The 19,490-nt window shown below is 35.8% G+C and overlaps 1 protein-coding gene across 2 annotated transcripts in view; it reads right to left on the bottom strand.

The window, feature by feature from the left end:
- Nucleotides 1–1,622: 1,622 nt before the first annotated feature.
- The window catches only part of SESTD1 (SEC14 and spectrin domain containing 1), a 143,460-nt gene continuing 125,592 nt past the window's right edge, over nucleotides 1,623–19,490 (bottom strand). For both annotated transcript variants that reach the window (XM_036746739.1, XM_036746740.1), the window contains 6 exons: nucleotides 18,766–18,925; nucleotides 17,753–17,834; nucleotides 16,006–16,128; nucleotides 14,297–14,488; nucleotides 10,222–10,343; nucleotides 1,623–2,897 (listed from right to left, as the gene is read on the bottom strand). In XM_036746739.1, coding sequence (XP_036602634.1) covers nucleotides 2,768–2,897; nucleotides 10,222–10,343; nucleotides 14,297–14,488; nucleotides 16,006–16,128; nucleotides 17,753–17,834; nucleotides 18,766–18,925 — 809 coding nt within the window. In that variant the 3' untranslated portion in view covers nucleotides 1,623–2,767. The remainder of the gene's footprint in view (nucleotides 2,898–10,221; nucleotides 10,344–14,296; nucleotides 14,489–16,005; nucleotides 16,129–17,752; nucleotides 17,835–18,765; nucleotides 18,926–19,490) is intronic.

A 19,490-nucleotide genomic window follows, 5' to 3' on the forward strand; every position in this document is an offset into this window, starting at 1 on the left:
AAGTTTCCCTTTTTCTGATAAATTTTCCCCTCAGTTTAATCTACAATAAAGTCCTGGAAAATAATGATTTACAAGTTTATGGATAACCTACCTTTAATGTAGTTTTTGCTCAAAGATGCAGATGGATAAAGTCACAGATTAAACTGCAATACTATGAGGCCCCAGTTTTCCTCAGGACTAAGATAAAAAAAATTGAGTTTACTAGTTTTTAGTTTCCAGGGTTGCTAGCCAACTTTTCCAGGGAAAAAAAATAAATATATTAAGTCCATGATACACTGAATAAGAGAATATGAAGCCATGAAAAGTTCAGAGCCTGCCTTAGTAGATGGCATCACAAGGCCCCAGAGCCATCAGATGGAATTTAATGTGTAAGGCTGTACACACATACACACAATAAGCTAGGAAAATCAGAAACATTAACTCTGTTTTGCTAAGCTGTTCCACCAACATTACTTTGGGAAAGGTTAATGATTAAGTCCTAGGTCATAGCCCATCCATCAGAAACTATGCACCTATTTAATCCTAACCGTGCCCAGATCAGTTAGGTAACAAGCATTTATTAAGTGTTTACCATATAGCAAGTGCTGTATTAGACACTGGGGATACAGATAACCAAAATAATCACTGCAATGAGCTCAAAAGGGGGCAAACTCTGGAAAGGCAATGTGAAATAACTCTGAAGTAGCCCGTATTAGTGTCCCCATTTCGTAGATAAGGAGAATGAGATTCCTAACGGTTAAGTGACTAAGAAGTGTCTGAGCTGAGACCCAGGTCTTCTGGTCCCTAGCCCAATGCTAGGCCGTGCTGCCTCTCACTTTCCCTGTCAAATGGACCTAGTCACGTAAGTACCAAAAGTATTTTATAAGGTGGCTTCACATAGAAGGTAGCCTTGCAACGTGTTTTAAGGCAAATGTCATCTTTCAAAACTTAAATTAGTGTGAAGATGGTAAAGACACTACCATAGTCCAAAGCCTGACACTCTATGTAAAGCATAAAGCCCTCTGAAAGTATAAGGTGTGATTACCAACTGCCTGAAACACGATCTCTTCAATGGCTCCCTCTACAAAGTAAAATTAAACCCCTTTGCTTTGCCAAAGCCCTTAATGTGACACTAACCTATCTTTCCAGTCTTAACTCACCTTAACCCTTTCCCATATTCTATCAAAATACGCTGCTTTCCAATATCAATACATGTCCCACACTTTTTCTCTTTAAATATATACTTTTAATCACATTGCTCCTCAACATGATTGAAGGTATTAGAGGGAGAAATTTTTGTTAGTCCACCCCCAAATTGAAATCCTACTTATCTCACACATTTATATTATTATAGTTATTTGTGCATGCCATATAGTCTTGATAGGATGTAAGCTCCTGGAGGTCAGAAACTGTTTCACTTTTCCCTTTCTATGGGGCTAGCATATAAAGTACCTCAGTGCTCAATGGAAACTGGTTAAAAGAATCTGACTTATACTCCTCACTTAGAAGAACCTGTATCCTGGCTGAATTTCAAATTTACAATTGTTCCAGTTTATTTTTAATTCTCAGCTCCAAATTAACCAAAAATTAAATCATACAATCCTGGTTCCATTTAGAATTAAATATGACCTTAAAAGCACTAGCACCATTATTATAAACTTTATTGTAAAATAAATTTTACAGCAAGGAGGTATGAAAAGAATGTTTTGATTACTCGACTATTTTAAGAAATTATCCTGCCTCAGCTATTATGAGAAATCACAATTTACTAGCAATTTCAATGTAAGTAAAGCATAAATATTGATATGTGCTCTACTGAAATAATCTTTTTTTCAATACATATTTTCAATAGGAGTAAATAAGAGTCAATGATTTGGATTTTTTTAATTTGGAAGAGAAAAAAATAAAAACATTACTTTAGGAACTATCTATTTGAAAGGTGACAAATGACATTTTATAATAAAATTATGAGTATTCCATTCATAACAATTTCTTAAAGATGTAAAGTTGGAGGCTTGTTCTTCACAATTATTTTCATCATAAAACATGCTTCTTTATTATGTACATGCTTACATATACGTTTTTCTTGGCTAAAATACATGCAAATAACAACACTATAAACAAGTTAAATCAAAAACGTCTATCAACTTTAAGAATGCCCCTTCAAATAAGGCACTCACATTTGGAAATAGAATATAGCAACCAAATTAAATAAGATTTTTAAAAGATGCCTTTTATTAAGCACAAACAGCTTTTAATACATTATCAATACAAATAGGAAAAATGTCTTAATGATTGATATATCAAAGATCTTATAGGTTGGCTGTATATTGGCACAATAAAAATAATCAATTTCGAAGAATTATAAAGTGAAATTATGAGGACACCACTGTCTACAAATAACGATTTACCTACAGTCTAAATTTACTACATCACCTGGGGAAAGAGAGCAACTATTTTTTATGTGGAACTTTTATTAGCACCATTCAAAGCTTACATCAGCTGCTCCTTTAGCAACTGACAGGTCAGATAAAGCTTTAGAGCAAGTTTTCAGTGCAATGTTTATAGTTCCTTCTCAAAAGATACTTGGGAGCCTATGGTTTCATAGCATGGTAAATAATTATGCCTTGGTAGATGTAGAGTGTTAACAGGTAGAGAGCAATGTCTACTGGGGAAAATGAGGCTTATATTGGCTGCGAAATGCATTTAATGAATTATGTCAAATGTCGAAGTATGCAGACAACATGCTGGGTTACAAAACTGAAGCCCTGTCATCAGCTGGTATCTATTAGCTTTCTGTGATGGCAGCTTCTGGGTGTCTCAGCTGCTGTCTTTTCAGATTAACAAGTTTCATCCTTTCTCTGACATGTTCTGCTGTAGAAGCCATGTCACTTGGACTTCCAAAATACTGTTCTGTTCTAAAAAACAAAACAAAATAACATACTTAAACAATTTCATTTGGATTAATATGTGGTTATATTTAACCATAAAAACACTTATATATGTGATAGTTCAGCAAACGAACAAAATTCACTAGAAAACAATGGGGACGTTCTGGATTTGAAGTAGGATTTCTATCTAAAAGTAGGCAAGTTTTTCCATATGGGTCTTAAAGGTAGACTCGAATATCATTTTCTTTTGGTTTAAATGTAAACAATCTATCCTAACAAATAAAGTACATCTCTTCCTTAATAAATGAGGCTCCTTGAGAATAGGGACAGTATTGCTTTTCTATTTGTATCCCACCCCCACCTTTAGCACAGTGCTTTGCACATAGTAAGCATTTGACAAATGATTTAACCATTCATTCATTCATTCAATATTAGGATTCTGCCTGGGACACAGGAAAATGAATTCAAATTTATCTCATATGGAAATATACTGTCTTTCTGAGAGACAATTCAATCTCTCCTGTTTAATGAACTAATCCTATAAAAACTGTAAAACCTTTTCAATTAGATATGGCAGGATGGAAAGAATATTGCATAAAGAGTTAAGTTTTCTAATTTCAGGTTTGCTTCTATCTCACTGGGTAACCTTTGGCAGGCCACTTTACCTTAAGATTTCAGTTCCCTCACACATAAAATGAGGGGGTTAGATAAAATGATTTCAAAGGTTTCTCCTAGTTCTGACATCATCTTCATCACTATCAACAAACATTCATAGAGCATTTCACAAAAGGACATAGTACTATGGAACTATGAAATACATATACTTGTGAAAATATGGACTTTTGAGGACAAAGATAATTCTGAACTCGATAAGTAAATGCAGCAATTTAAGGTTTTCTTTTTAAAATACCTTTTGGAAATTTATCATTAAGGACAGGAGACAGAAATTCACAATACAAAGTCAAAACAGAACAAAATATCTTATTATAGTTGTTATTAGTTGTGGGGAAAATGCCAGCAGGAATGTCCTCATTTACCACTTCAATAATGAGAAGTAGTATGACACAGATAAGAGAGGGCCTTAGTTTGTTTGTTTTTAACTTCTTTGTTATAAGGAATGGGTCTCTGGGATGCAGAGGGACAATTATACAGCATGATGTTGGAGTCCAAGTGTGGTGGTTCTATTGTCCTGGATGGCTAAAAGTTTGTTACAATAATCTTTGCAGATAGTTTCCATTTTTCCTTTGTTTGTTGGTCTCCTTCCACTGTCATCCTTAAATCTGGATGGCTTTGCTAACTGGAACTCTTGCCAAACTTTCTTTAAACTGGTTTTTATCCTCCGATGCTTTTTCTGTCTTATAAGTTGACATCATAATCATCCATTATCTGTCTTTATAAGGTTTTCCCAACAAGATTATATTCTAAACAGCTGTCGCCTTTGGGCTCCATCTCTCCCTACTTGGCAAGCAAGTATTAGTAGGATAAGGCACTTTTCACACTCTTATCATCTACTTATGGCAACTAACAATGGTTAAACTTCTATATAACATTGTAATGTCCACAGTTAACTTATTCTGCATATTAATTACTTGCTTAAATAATTCAGGATTGACTTATTTGCATCACATGCTATATCTTCTTATCATTCGTCTATAGCCTTTTACTAATTTTGTTCTTTGCTCTTGACAGGTTGATGGTCTGACTGAATATAAACAACAGATTCAAGGATGTCTTCTATATCTATTGTACCATCTCCAAGCCATGCTATCCGCATTCTGGTCTTCCTCCTCACTGTAGACCTCACATTTCTGTTCCTGGGATCTTCAGTTGTGATAGATGAGCTGTCAACTTTCTTGTCTGTAATCGGGTGACCAGGTCACTTCTTAGCCATCTCCCCCTTCAATTTTATATATGTTGTCTTTCCCTATTAAAATGTAAAACTCTCTGAAGGCAGTGAGAATCTTGCTTGTTTATATTTATATCTCCAGAGCTTAGCACAGTGCATGGCACTTAGTAACTGCTTAATAAATGCCTTTCCATTCATTCGTTTGTTCATTCACTCCTATGTCCAATGTCTACAAATTCTTTTCTTAAAAATAAAAGTCATAACATGAGCCTTCCTGTGTATTCTTTAAGTCCCTAGTCTCTCTTGTTTCTTTTTACTGATCCATGCTTTGTAATATATTTCTGTCACCATACTCACTCATTTCTGCCTTTGCAATGAAGTCAACAAGTATAAAAGAATACGTTGACTTAATTTGGAGAGTCTTATGGAGTTCATAGAACAGCAAGAGACTTGAGAAGCCACTTCCAATTCTCATTTTACAGATGAAGAAAATGAAGCCCTGGGATGTTACATGACTTGTCCCAGATCAGGCATGGATTTCCACGGCCAAAGAATTTGCCCCCGAGTGGCCAGACTTCTGGTGATGAGCTTCTGGGTATTTAAGGGGAGTTCTTGGAAAGCAGACTCAATCTACTGCCACAACTATATTCTCAAAGCTTTTCCTACATAAAAGCACTGGCCAGAGCTTGTGATCGACTGGCACAGCCTCTGTGAATCCAAGGTCACCTTCACATCATGACGAGGCAGCACAGCAGGACTTTGAGTAAGAGCCAATCTTTATAAACAAAGAAAAAGCTTTTCCCTGTTATTACAGTCACACAGATGTTGTCTCTACTCTGGCTGTGTTTGCTTAGCTATTTTTCATTGTAACAAGGGAGGTTTCTAGAGGAGATGCTACTGGGAAACAACTGTAGTGTTAAAAAAAAACCACTAAAGGCATTAATAAACATTAAAGACCGGCCCATCTGTAAGCCTCTGCTTAGTAGGGCATTTAGCCAGTGTTTTTACATGTATGAAAAAGAAACATTTCTAACAATGACTTCACGGTATAATATAGGAGAGCTCCTGGAAATGCTGGAATTTATCAAGATGCTCTGCCAAACCAGACTAGTAGATATTTCCCAAACTGGATGCTCTATCGTTTGCTTCACTATATTCAAAGAAGTCATTCCTCATATCAGGGTTACACTTCTGACTCATCTCTGCCTCAGGACTGCTGCCTGTGGGGCAGCTAAGTGACACAGTGGATATAATGCTGGTTCTAGAGTCAGGAAGACCTGTATGCAAATCTATATGACCCTGGACAAGTCACTTGAACACACTAAATCTCATCGTACCATCTCTAAAATAAGGACAATAGCACTTACCTAATAAGATTGTTGTGAGGATCAAATAAGACATACATGTAAAATACTATGACTTGAAGCTCTATATAAAAACTATTTTTAAAATTCCTGGGCCTTTCTTCATGACTATGATCTACTCTTCCCCTGTCAGTGCTTCTCTGTCCACAAATTACCTTGTATTAGACTTATTCCTGAACCTAGAAATAAAGGGTTCTCCAGGTAGAGCTGAAAAGACCAAAGGGATCATCTAGTCTAATCCCCTCATTTTACAGGGGAAGAGGCTAGCTCAAGGTCACACGTGTTGATGGCTGCTGTTCTTCCTTCTCAAAGAGGACCAAAATGACATGACTATAGCAGGGTCAAGGTACAGTGTGTCCAGTTGTCACTGATCAGATCAATATGAGCTCGAGAAGCTCCACCACAGGTCAGGAACAAATAGTCCATATGAACATCTGGAGTAGAGATGTCTCTAAATTTGCACACCTCATGTTTCTTTTGAGCTACTGCAATTCTGCTTTGCTCATAGAGAACAATGCCTTCTTTGATGCAGGCATGCCATACTGGATGGTCTCCCATGTTTCACAATCAATTCCAAAGTTCTTCAGAGAGACCTTGAGAGTGTCCTTGTGTCGCTTCTTCTGACCTCCATGTGAATGCGTGCCTTGTGTGAGTTCTCTGTAAAATAGTCTTTTAGGCAAACATACATTTGGCATTTGAACAACATGGCCAGCCCGTCAGAGCTGTACTCTCTTCAGTAGAGCTTGAATGCTAAGCAACACAGCTGCCATTATAAGAACCTTCAGTAGACCCTATGGTCCCTTTAAGGGGGTGCCCAACATCTCTTCTCCCTTTCTCAGCCAAACTGACTGAGATCTATCCACTTGCTTCACCTACTTGCATTCCTCTTGGTTAGTCCTCAACTCTTTGCAATCTGGAAGTGGGGAGGTGTTCTCATATCTTTTCCTTGTGATCAAATTTCTTTATAATTTTACAACATTGTTTTGTCATAGTGGTTGTTTCCATTTGCATTTTTTTTTAGAATGTTATTTTTTTACCCCCCGTTACATGTAAAAACAACTTTTAACATTAATTTTTAAAACTCGTGAGTTACAAATTCTATCCCTTCCTCCCTTCCCACCCCCCACAGAGAAAGCAAGAATTTGATATGGGTTATATATGTGCAGTCATGCAAAACATATCTGTAATAGTCATGTTGTAAATCCATTTACATTCTTACAGTCATTATGTGCATCAGAGGTTCTTAATTTGGGGTCCAGAACCTTTTTTTAAAAATATTCTTATAATTCTATTTCAATATAATTGGTTTCCTTTGCAATCCAAGAATCTTATTTTATTCATTTCAAAACATCATTCTGAGAAGGGGTCTGAAGGCTCCACCAGACTGACAATGGGGTCTGTGACACAAAAAAGAGCAAGATCCTCTGGTGTGTATTATTTCCTTTGCTCTGCTTGCTTCATTTTACATTAGTTCATATAAGTCTTTTCAAGCTTGCTGTTTCTCACATTAAAGTAATACTCCCTCACATTCTCAATGACACGTTAAATCTATTGGTCTTTTTTTTCTTTTTAAAGTTCTCACCCTTCCAGAACTATCCGACACCGTCAACCACCCTCTCCCTCCTGGATTCTCTCCCCTGAACTTTCACGGCTTTACTTCCTCCTAGTTTTCAGACCAGTCTAACCATTTCTCAAGCTCCTTTATTTTGTAAACATTCATATCCTAGCAGTCTCCTCCATTAGAATATGTGCTCCTTGAGGGCAGGGATTGTTTCATTCCTTGTATTTTCATCCCTAGTACCTAGAACAGTTCCTGGTATATTGTAGGAACTTAAGAAATACTGACTGAAAGTCTGTGTGATAGTCTTGGTGATTGTATACAGACTTAGATAATAGTCCATACATTTAAAGAGAAGCAATTTTCTGAGGGAGTAGGCCTGGGTTACAACTCTCATACCTTCATGATAATTCAGGGGTTGCTCTTCTCTAACTTTTATTTTTGTTTGGGAGTAAGAACCAAAAATTGAACACAGAATTATTGGTGCTGTGGAAATGTGTTTTGTGCAAGGATAGCATAATGATATTGGAGGAAACGCCACCAAACCTGATAATGATTAGCAGTTTATGGACTTTTTTGAACCAAAACAGTTAAAGATTTTTGGACCTTTCATAAGATCATAAATTTGGAGCTGCAAGGGGCCTTAAAGGCCAACTACTCCAGTGTTCTTGTTTTACCAATGAGAAAACTGAAGCCAAGAGCTGTCTAAGGCATGAGTAAGTAGTAAATCTAGGGTTCCAATCGGGGTCCTCTGATTCCATATCCAGCACCTTTTCTATTGTGATTCTAGAGTACTGATGAACTGGAGCTAAGGATGATTTGAATTTTTTTTCTCTAATTGTGTTACTTTAAATGTACTCACATTGAAATTTATCTGGCACTTCTCTCACAGAGTCTTAACAGATTTTCCTTTAGTTTAATCCTTTGGACATTTCACTATTGCCTGGAAGAACTTAGTGTCACTTGCAAATTTAGGGATTAAACTCCTTTCACATTTATATAAAAGTATTATGTTTTTTATCACTAACCTCTAGGGATTTAGAAAATAGAGAACCTGACTATCCCTACCATTTGTATGTAAGTATACATGTGTGCATTTAGGTGTATGCATGAAAAATATTATTTTCAATATTATGGTGATTTTTTTTAAAAAAAGTATGGAACTTTGTCAGAAGCTTTCTGATACTCTAAGTTAAAGATGAAATTTCTTTTGTCTGCATATTTATTTAACTTCAATGTAAATAAATTGTGTCCCTAAGGACTCAACTGTTAAATTAGTTTCTAAAACTTATACTACCTTTCTATTATCAGGTTATGTTCACTTAAGTGTTTACGGAATATAATAGCAACAACTACTACTACTGACAATATTTACACAGTACAAAGTAGTTTATATATGTCCTCTTATTTTAGCCTCAGAATCCCTCAACAATGTATGGCCTAAATACAACATAAAAGCCAAGTGGATCAAGAATGTCTATTACCCAGACTATGGCATGAAGTTGGAAGTACAGCACACATAGCAGATCCATTAGTATGTAAATCTTAAGATAAAAGCTAAAGATAAAAGAGTGAACTGGGCCTGGAACTGAATAGGAGGATAGTGGGATGGACTGAATTTGGAAAACTGTGAAATGCTTTTTGTAACTCCAAGATTCTTCTTGAAACAAATTCATCCTCTTAACATCCATCTTATAGTCATGCTATACGGCTATGCACCATGAACCATCACAGTGTCCAAGAAATTAAACGTGATGCGTGGTGAATGTCCACAGGGGACAACACGTCAATCAAAGAACTGCACACAAAAATGAAATATAAAAAAATGGCATTTAAAGATATAGTGTACTAAAAACTGGGCTTGGAGTTTCCGGTTCTAGCTTCATTGCACAGACTTGGGCAAATCACATTCTCTCCCTGGGTCTGAGTTCCTTCATGTAGAAATAGGGTTGGAGTAGATCGCCTCTAATGTCTCTTCCAGCCCTTATCTTCAGACCCCTGTATTTTCTAGTTAGTTATTGTATGCACCCTGCCAATATGGGTCAGAAACATTTATCATAAATGGAACTGTTTTCATGTGTACATTTAAATAAAGTTAATACTAAACATTTTAAAGACAGAATAAAATCTTTTAAAGAAATATGAAAACAAAGGTACAATTTATTTTCATTCATAGAGAAGCAAGAAAGGGAAATGTCATTTTACTTTTTGAATTAACCATACTTAAGATAAAATTTACTTTAATTTGTAATCATAAGGAATGTCTAAATGCTTTTTTTTTCTTTTTAAACTGAACAGGGACACCTACCAGTCCTAATTTTAATGATCATCAAAAGACAATTCATTTAACGTAAGTATGCATCAGCTATCTGAACATGCTGCTTTTGCTGATGGTTAGATTTCTCCCTTTTTATTTGGTCATAGAAAGATTCTGTTTAGTTCTGGAATCACTTCTTCTAGGAAGCAAACTATGTTCCAAAGCTAATTTACATGGCTCGTTTAAACAGTAAATTTTTTTCCTTTGAAGATTAGACGACAAGACTTAACAAAAATAACATAGGTTTTTAAGAATGTGCATCATACCCATCAGGATAAACTACAGGCACAGTTAATCTATCCAAAAGTGATTTCCCAACTGCTTCAATTTCATCAAATTGCTCCTCATCATTAATAGCTTCAGGCTCTTCTGGACATTCTTGCAAAATCTGTAATAAACAAAAAGATAACATGAATAAAAAGGGAACCAATCTTATGCAATTCTAGTAGCCTGAACCTTTATGAAATTCTAATAGATTGAATACCTTTCCTTTTTTGTATATTTTCAAACATATTTGTGCAACATCAATCTACTATAAGCCAAGTTGACTTATGCAACCCAAACAGAAAATTTAAATGCTTAGTTCTCACTTACGAAAGGAGGCTGGAAAAGACCAGTTATTTTTTCCAGGCATACTTAAAGCTGGACACTGGACAACTGCGGGAAGTTCAATTCCATTTCTAATCAGTGTGAGTAAATGTGAGTTGATGTGAGAGGCAGCATGTCCCCCTGAGTTCAGCAGTTAGCCTTGGCATCAAGAAGATCTTGGATCAACTCCTACCTTGGACACGTAATAGCTACATGACCATGGGTTAGTAACTTAACATCTCAATGTACCAAGGAACTCTTTGAGGCTAAAAGTCATAGATGAGTTGTTGACCTGACTAGGTGGAGAGAGTTTACAAACTGAGAGAGCCCCACCACAAATGAAATTACAGGTGAGGACAAAAGAAAAAAAGGGAGGGGAGGCTTGCACATGTTACTAAATTCCAAAATATATTACTAACATGAATTAATAACTAGTGTGATCATAAAAGCAGCTGTGGGGTGCAGTGTATAGAGGGCCAGGTCTGGAGTCAGGAAGACTTGGGTTCAGATTCAGCCTCAGACACTTCCTAGCTGTGTGACCCTGGGCAAGTCACTTAACCCTGTTTGCTTCAGTTTCATCATCAGTAAAATGAGCTGGAGAAGGAAATGGCAAACTACTCCAGTTATCTTTGCCAAGAAAAAAAGGGGTCACAAAGAACTAGACATGCCTGGAAAAAAAATGACTAAACAAAAACTCTGATGGCATGAGCAGTGCAGCTTCTTATGTTAAAACAAAAACCTAGCTATGCCTAGAAAGTCTCTTTATTTGCACTTTTCAGCCACATGTGTTTTTCACCGTGTCCTACTTGATCCCTTTTTGCTATTTATCATTACTAGAACGTCAAACATATAGTTGCATTTAAATTTAGGGACTAATAATAGGGAATAATAATTCACGGGAATAACAGATTATCAAAATTTTTAGGCAGTAAAGCTTCCATCTATATTCAAAGTAATTTTTAAGAAAAACATTATTAAATTCTAGTTAGTTATGATACATAGTGGTCTATATTCAATGAGCATTTTATTTTTTATATACTATGATAGGAAAAAAATCGTACTTTATAGTGCTTACAATCTAAGGAAGCAAGACATTTATATAAAATAGAACGATGCTAAGTCAATGAATAAGCAAGTGCATGATATTATAAACAGTCTATATACCTAACTCCTAAGGGAAATCAGAGGTGAAAGGTCACAGTGAAGTGGGTTTAATTAGCGAAGGCTTTGTGGAGAAAATTAATCTTAAGTCAGGCACTGAAGGAATCCAGGATTTAAATTAATGGAAAAAATGGGCAAATTCATATTGGGAGAGAAAACAGCATGTGGATGGGGATTATTATTTTTTAATCTTTGTATCCACAGTACCCAGCAACGTTTCTTGTATACTGTAGGCTCTTAAAATTAGTGAAGACGCAAAGACAGGAATGGATACATGAAGAAGAATCTAACTGGAGTAAAGACGTTATGCAAGTGAGCACTGGGAAATAAGCTGAGGCTACTCAATGTAGGACCTTGATATCTCACACAATGAAGATGCCAGATGCCATTATATGTCTGCAGTTGGCACAGACTGCCCCAGCTTGCATAAGGTGCCAGGAAGCAACCCGAGGGCTGGTGTTGATTATGGAAAGATTCACAATTAGAGTGGTTGCAACAAAGGGTCAAAGATGGAAAGCTAGCCTTTGTGCTGAGTGTTTGAGAGTTGTCTTGTGGTTTCAGAATGCTAATATAGAGAGAGGTTTCATCATGGGAGGTTGGAAACAAATGAGTAAGGAAAGGAAAAGAGAAGCAAGACAAGAGCCGGTGCGTCTGACCGAAAAAGGGCATAGAGAGAAGCATAATAAACACTGGTGTCAGCTGCCAAGAGACATGTTTGACTCAGGAGAGCTCTTATCTCTTCTCCGTTCTCTCAGTTACTCCCAGGTAACCTAAGTTTAACACTGATGTTAAAGCATGAAAAGCCCTCCCACCACCTTATTCTTTTTACATTGTAGGACCTTTCAGGTTTTCACAGTGTGGAACAGGTAGGGCTTAGAAGCCCAGGCCTGTTACTTGCCACCTGTATGACTTATGTAATAAGTGTTTAAGAAAGAAAGAAACAGTTTTTCTATGAGGTCTGAGAAGAGAAAAGGGCATTATTGACTAGGAAGGCTTCCCAATGAGGGTGGCATTAAATTGGGCCTTAAAAAATGGCTGATGATTTAATCTGGAGATGCATAGAAGAAGTTGGGAGGTGAAGATGGTATCAGCATAAGCACAAGTGCAGAAATAGGAACATGTGAGGCAAAGCAATGAGTCCAGTTTGCCTGTTATACAAAATACGTGGGCAGAAGAATTAAGCATTAAGGTAGGAGTGGGATCCAAAGTGGAGGACCTTAATTGTTACGCAATGACCTCTAAATTTTAGTTACATTCCTTATAGGCAAAAGGGGACTAATCATGGGTTTTGAGAAGAGGAGTGACAAAATCACATCTACATTTGAGGGAGACTAATCTGGTGGTAGTGTGGAAGATGGTTCAGACAGTTAACAGATGTCATTTTTCATTCATTCACTCATTCAAACAGGAACAATTGTTAGCAGACTTCTAAGCCAAGCAAACCCATGCTTGAGTGATGGGCAATGGAGACTGAGAAGAAGGGATGGACATGACAGAGACTGAAGATGTAAAATCAATAGGACTTGGCACTAATTGCCTGTGAGACCATGAAATTTTGATGTGGCAAAGTAAATGTAGAGTGGTACTACTGACATAAGTAAGGAAGCCAAAAAGCAAGGGGCAGTTTCAGAGAAACCAGAGAAGATTTGGATTAAGTGATGGAGAGCGAAGTAAATAGAATCAAAAGAATAATTTCTATTGGAACAACAACCTTATAAGGAAAAGCAACTTTGAAAGACCTACGCACTCTAATCAATGAAATGACCGACTGTAACTCCACAGCACTGATGATGAAACTCTCTACTCACGTCCTCAAGGGCAAAGAGATGGAGTCAAGGTGCAGAATACCTTTTGGATGTGGTAAATGTGTGGATTTGTTTTTCTTGACTTTACTTATTTGTTACAAGGATGGTATTTTTGTTTCTTAATTGGGAAGTAGGTAAGTTAATGATAGTATTACCCTACCCCACCCACCCCCCAGACAAAAAAGGTCACTGAAACACTTTTTTAAATGTACAGAAGAACACAGAAGGAAGTTCAGGAGGAAATATAAACAGAACAGTTTGGAGAGTAACATGCAGCATTTACTAAATACTTTAAAAATAAGTTTTATGCAATAAATTTCCAGTTTCACACATAATTCCCTTTTCCTATTCTAATTTGTATATGGAAGTGTTCTTCCAAGATTTTAAGTCCCATCAACCATATCTTTAAAAAAAATTCCCATAAATCTAAAGTGATCTAACTAGAGTAGATGACCTCCTGATGCCCTCTTTTAATGCTGAGACTATTTGCTGGAGGAGACCAAAATAAACAAATGTGATATATATCATCAAGGCTATTCTTTGGTGTGGAAATATACTTTGTTTTCTTCATATGTCCCCTGGGTTATCAATTTCAGTTAAAACAGGATTATTAAAGAAATAATAATGCATGTTTTACTTACTAGCTTTATGTAATACTATTTATTCCCAGAAGAATAAACACAAGAATGAATCTATTTAATGTATGCTTAATTATCATAAAATAGTATGCTTTTTATATGTATTTGATTATCAGATATGAACATAAATAGAAAAAAGAAAATCTAACCTTTTCAGCATTTGAATGAAATGCAATAGCCATCTCCAACCTATGTGCTCTTTCTTCAGATGCTATTGTAAACTGCTTCCATACTCGGTTCAGCCGAGGAAGTGTGTCACCAGATGACCGAGAAGTGCATCGCAAAGACTGGCACAGGACAACTGTGGCCTGCAGGAGCTGCCTCCCATAGTCATAAGTGCTCTAGAAAGGAAAAATGAAAAATCAAATTATAAAGAAGAAACTTTAAAGAGAAGCCTTAATTTAGATAGCATTATGGCACAAAACACAACTATTTATTATCATGTCATTTGTATGAATAATTAAGAGAATCAATATTATTTTTTAAAACAGGCTTTGTTTATTTCTTGCTTGGAATTCTAATTATTAAAAACATACCCATCCCCTAATTCTGCTTTATCTTTTTCAGCTGACTCAATTAAAAAGCTCTATCACAGTATGATTACTATAAAAATTACATCTTGGTATAAAAATTAGTCATTATTGCACATAAATTGGTCAAAAGAATTGAATGAAATGTAGCCCTTTCTATGTACATGTGAAACATACCTGTAATAAATTTAGTTCAAGCTTTTATTGAATTATAACTACAGACAGTTCTTGCTTTAGGTAAATTTACATTACACAAATTTAACTTTTCATAAAGAATGCTTAAAGAAATCTGCAATTCCAAAAGCCCCACTTATTTTAACTTCACTGTACTCCCTCTCCACTGCTACCTCTTGGCTTGGTGCTCCATGGTCTCCTAGCCCTCCACCAAAAAACAAACAAACCCAACCCCCCCCAAAAAAACAACTTTAAACCTTTGCCCTGCTCAGCCCAACTGCCCACATGTTCAGCTCCACATATCTGTCTTCTGTCTGTCTGTACTTAGTACTGTATGTCTGTCCCTCACCCCCACATTTCCCTCTTCCTGCTCTCACTTTTCTGTCCTCAGTCCCTTCCCTACCTAGGAGCACAGCCCCCTTTCTGCCTCCCACCCCCAAGTCCACAGGCAAATTTGCATTATGCCAAAACTGCTTTACACACAGAGGTCTGCAGAACAGTCCACTTAAGTAAAATGATTATAAGGTGTACAACAGGTGCCAACGTCCATTGGTAGACAGAAATCCAAATACTAATGAAATCATAGGCCTGGTCAATTAAAAAACAAAACAAACCATAACACTATAGATGAATTGCCAGTCTGGATTAGTAGATTAAGTTTCCATACTAGAAGTTCCCTGTACTGATGAAACTACAGTTCTGGACTAAAAACTTAAAGTAAAAAATAAATACAATAATCACTTTAGAGACAATCTTTGAAATATACTAGAAATTCACTATCAAGTGCAACATCTATTATGCTGTTGAGTTTGAGAAGTTTATTATGAGTTTTCTAGTTGATTAATTTTGCCCTGTGAATCATATTAACTTTTTAACATGAATAACTGGCATATTCTCACACATGAGATTATGTACAGTGAGGGACAGGGTAACAGTACACAACCTGTGTCCAGGGATACAAACACCCTCTCTCAAGTTTATGCAGGATAGTTTTGATGCACCAGTTGACATTTTACTTCAGCAATAATTCTTGAATATTTCTGGAATAATACAACTAACCTTCTTGGACCTGGGAGGGTTAAGTTACATTATAATCATGCAGAAGGCTATTCAAACACTGAGCGTGTAGAAAAGGAAGAGAATCAATTCTGCACCTGTGCAACATCCACAAATTTTCTATGCTTTTCCAATAAAACTTTGGTTTCCTGAGCATCATCTCCCAGTCTGATGTGAGTTTTAAGCAGAGCATCCAGGAGTTCACTTAGCCATTCCACAGCCTAAATAAAAGCAAATAACAATAACATTGGATTTATTGCTTTGAATATTACCTTGTCATCTTATACAAGTTGAAGATTGCCATCATATAACCAATATAATCGCTCATAAAATGGATACCAAAAACAAGACCTGGGGGAAGAGGGGGAACAGGGGAATGATTTTTTTTTTGGTAAGCAAAGTTCTAAATATCTTCAATCACTGTTCAATCTGTAAGAGTCAACTGCCCAGCCCCACACTCCAACTGTTAACAATTAAAGAAATATTGAGAATTTTAAAAAGCACTCTTTAAAATGTAAAAAATATTATATGACTGAGAAAGAATACTTGTGAAATGCTTCTAAGTACAGATTTGTTGTTATATTAATGGAGCTTTCTGTTGTATGTAAATCTACAATTTCCTCCTTCAAGTAAAAGCATATAATTCTGCTTCACTTCAAGTAGAAAAATTTTTACCTTGTATTTATATAGGGCTTTAAAGTTTGCAAAGTGCTTTATAAGAATTATCATAATTTAGCCTCACCCAAAACCTGGCAGTTAGGTGCCATTATTATGCCCATTTTGCAGACGAGAAAATTGAAGCTCAAGAATGGTCAAGTGACTTGCCCAAGGGCACACAGTTACATGTCTGGGGCAGGATTTGAACTCAGATCTTCCTGACTCCAAGTCCAGTGCTCTATCCACTATTCCGACTACACGTACAATGATTTCCACTTGCTTATTTAGAATATAACCTCTTGACAATTAAAGAAACAATGTGCCAAATCAGACTTTACAATGAGAAATAATCCCGATGTGTCAATAGTGATAGCTATATAAGACAACAAGTTCTTAAAAATAAAACATGTTTTCATTATATTCAGAAAGGTTAACCTCACTAAGAGACTTGACTGCAGAAATAGTACTCATTTGAGAGTAAAGAAGGTTATTATGTCTTAGAACGGTAAGTGATCTTTTCTTTTTACTCTGAACTTAAGCAATAAATTAAGTATTTCCATAACATAGTAAAATAGAAAAAAAAAGATAAATGCACATGAAACATAAATCTATTATGTGCAACTTGCTATTCCTTTTAAATATATATTAAAGTTATCATGTATTTCCTTCCCTTCCCCCCCCCACCCCCATCCTAGAGATTGCTACCATCAGACATGAATCTGGATATATATGTAAAATTATTCTATACATACTTCTATTTGTCAGTTTTTCTCTGGATGCAGATGGTGTCTTCTTCCTTCACAGTTAATTTGGGTATTTTTAATAATCGAAATGACTTAGTTGCTCAAAGTTGTTTTTAAAACAATACTGTCTCTATTTTTTCCTATTTATACAATACAAGGTCATAAGTTCTTCTCTGTGTCTTGCACTCTTACAGCTAAAACGTGTGTGTGTGTGTGTGTGTGTGTGTGTGTGTGTGTGTGTGTGTGTGTGTCTGTCTGTCTGTCTATCTGTCTGTCTCTCTCTCTCCTTTGGGGAGGACATGAACAAGAAGTCACCCAGTATGAGTAGGCTTTAATAAATTGCATTGACGAGGAAATGCCTGAATCAATGAGATCAAGGATCCATTTGAGGATTTGATTACTGAATAGTATATACAGAACATATTATAAGATGACTGTTCTTTACCTGGGCAGCATCTTCTTCACATTTAAACAGCTGAACCATCTGAAGCATCTTCAACCTTCGAACATCTACCATGTCTTCACACCTAAAGAAATTAAACATAAAGTACATTTCTGATTTATTTCAACAAATATAATTAAATTACCTGGCACATGCCATCCATATTCACACTTAGTAACCTACTTCCTATGATGTCACGAAATTACTACTAAGTTACCTTTATTTCAAGGATATTAAGTTTAAGGCTAATAGATAAACAGTTAAGAACCAATGCTTAAACAAGCACAAAACATACCAAATATAACAAGAATTAAGCCCAAAGCATTAGGGGAAAAGGAGGTGGATTAAATGCAATTTGTACTAAAAGAGCAATCTCCAACAAAGCTCCTTTAGTACAAAGAACTTCCTATGACTAACCAGAACTTTTACTCTCCTGGCATGAGAACTCAATGTAACCTCTAAACCACGGTAAGACATGAAAATAGAACTTATTAGAGGTCAAAGTTGCATAGCTTACCTAAATATTTACCTTGTGATAAAAATCAGAATGAAATTTGGGATTTTAAAGTATTTCAAAATACTTTACACATCTCTATCTCTCTCTATATAATTATAATTTCCAGATGAAGATGTGATGAATTGTGTTTTGCACCCCAAATTTAATGCTACTTTCCACACTACCAAATCTTTTTAGCTACTAAACTTACAATGTAAAGTGATATTTCAGAATATTTGTAGCAAAAGAACTATCAAATACTAGAGTTATATTTTACACATAGAGACATAAAACATCATACTAACCAATATAATTTCATAGTAAAGTTGGTACGGTCTAAGAAAGCCGTCACAAAACCCCATTGGAATTGTTAGCACTCTCGCTATGTAACCAATTACACCCTACAACACTGTTATCCAACAACTGGTTTTCTCAGAACCAATTTACATTAGCTGAGATTTATCTGTAGGTGTGCACATATTTATATATGGGTCCTCTTATGATAAACATAAACATTTGCCTTTGTTTCCTAAGCTGCATATCTTCCATCACTCCTTGTATGTGGTCCACATTTTCTTTATTTTCAATGGTTACATCTTTTCCATAGGCCCAGGATGCTTGATTAGAGATCTGATCCAAAAGACCTTGACCCTTTTCACGCAAACCTTGTAATCCCACATCTAAAACAAAACAAAATTACTTTATTACGAAGTGCTTCATGAAATAAGTTGAGATCTTTGCATTTATGAAATGGATTCACTAAAAGAAAACGATGCTAATTATATAATGCTGTTCTTGGAGTCCATGTTCGGGAAATGCTTTTAAAAGTGGAAGAATTTGGGGCTTTCTTATCTTCTGGATATAATCTGAAATAGATGAATCTTTTTTTATACTAAATTCTACTCTACAGTGATAAGCATTACAATGAGATTCTAATGTAAAACAACTCAATGTTAAAATTGAGGGGAGAAATAACAGGAAACAATTTCTATTTTGCTTAAGTTTTTCTTATTTGAAGTTCTTTTTGAGTAGGCATGAAACAACCTGATAGTTACTCCAATTGGAAAATATTAAAAACTTTGTAACATTATCCATAAAACTGCCAATTTTTAGAAGTAAAACAATGTATGACATCACAAATAGAGAGAAAATTGCTTTTTTTGTCTAATGGTCTTTTGTAGCAATGGTATAAGAATTAGAGTTATGATAATGAATTTAACTAGCAACATAGCATACTGAATGCCT

The sequence above is a fragment of the Trichosurus vulpecula genome, chromosome 2 (assembly GCF_011100635.1).
Source record: "Trichosurus vulpecula isolate mTriVul1 chromosome 2, mTriVul1.pri, whole genome shotgun sequence".
In the NCBI taxonomy this organism is placed as follows: Eukaryota; Metazoa; Chordata; class Mammalia; order Diprotodontia; family Phalangeridae; genus Trichosurus; species Trichosurus vulpecula.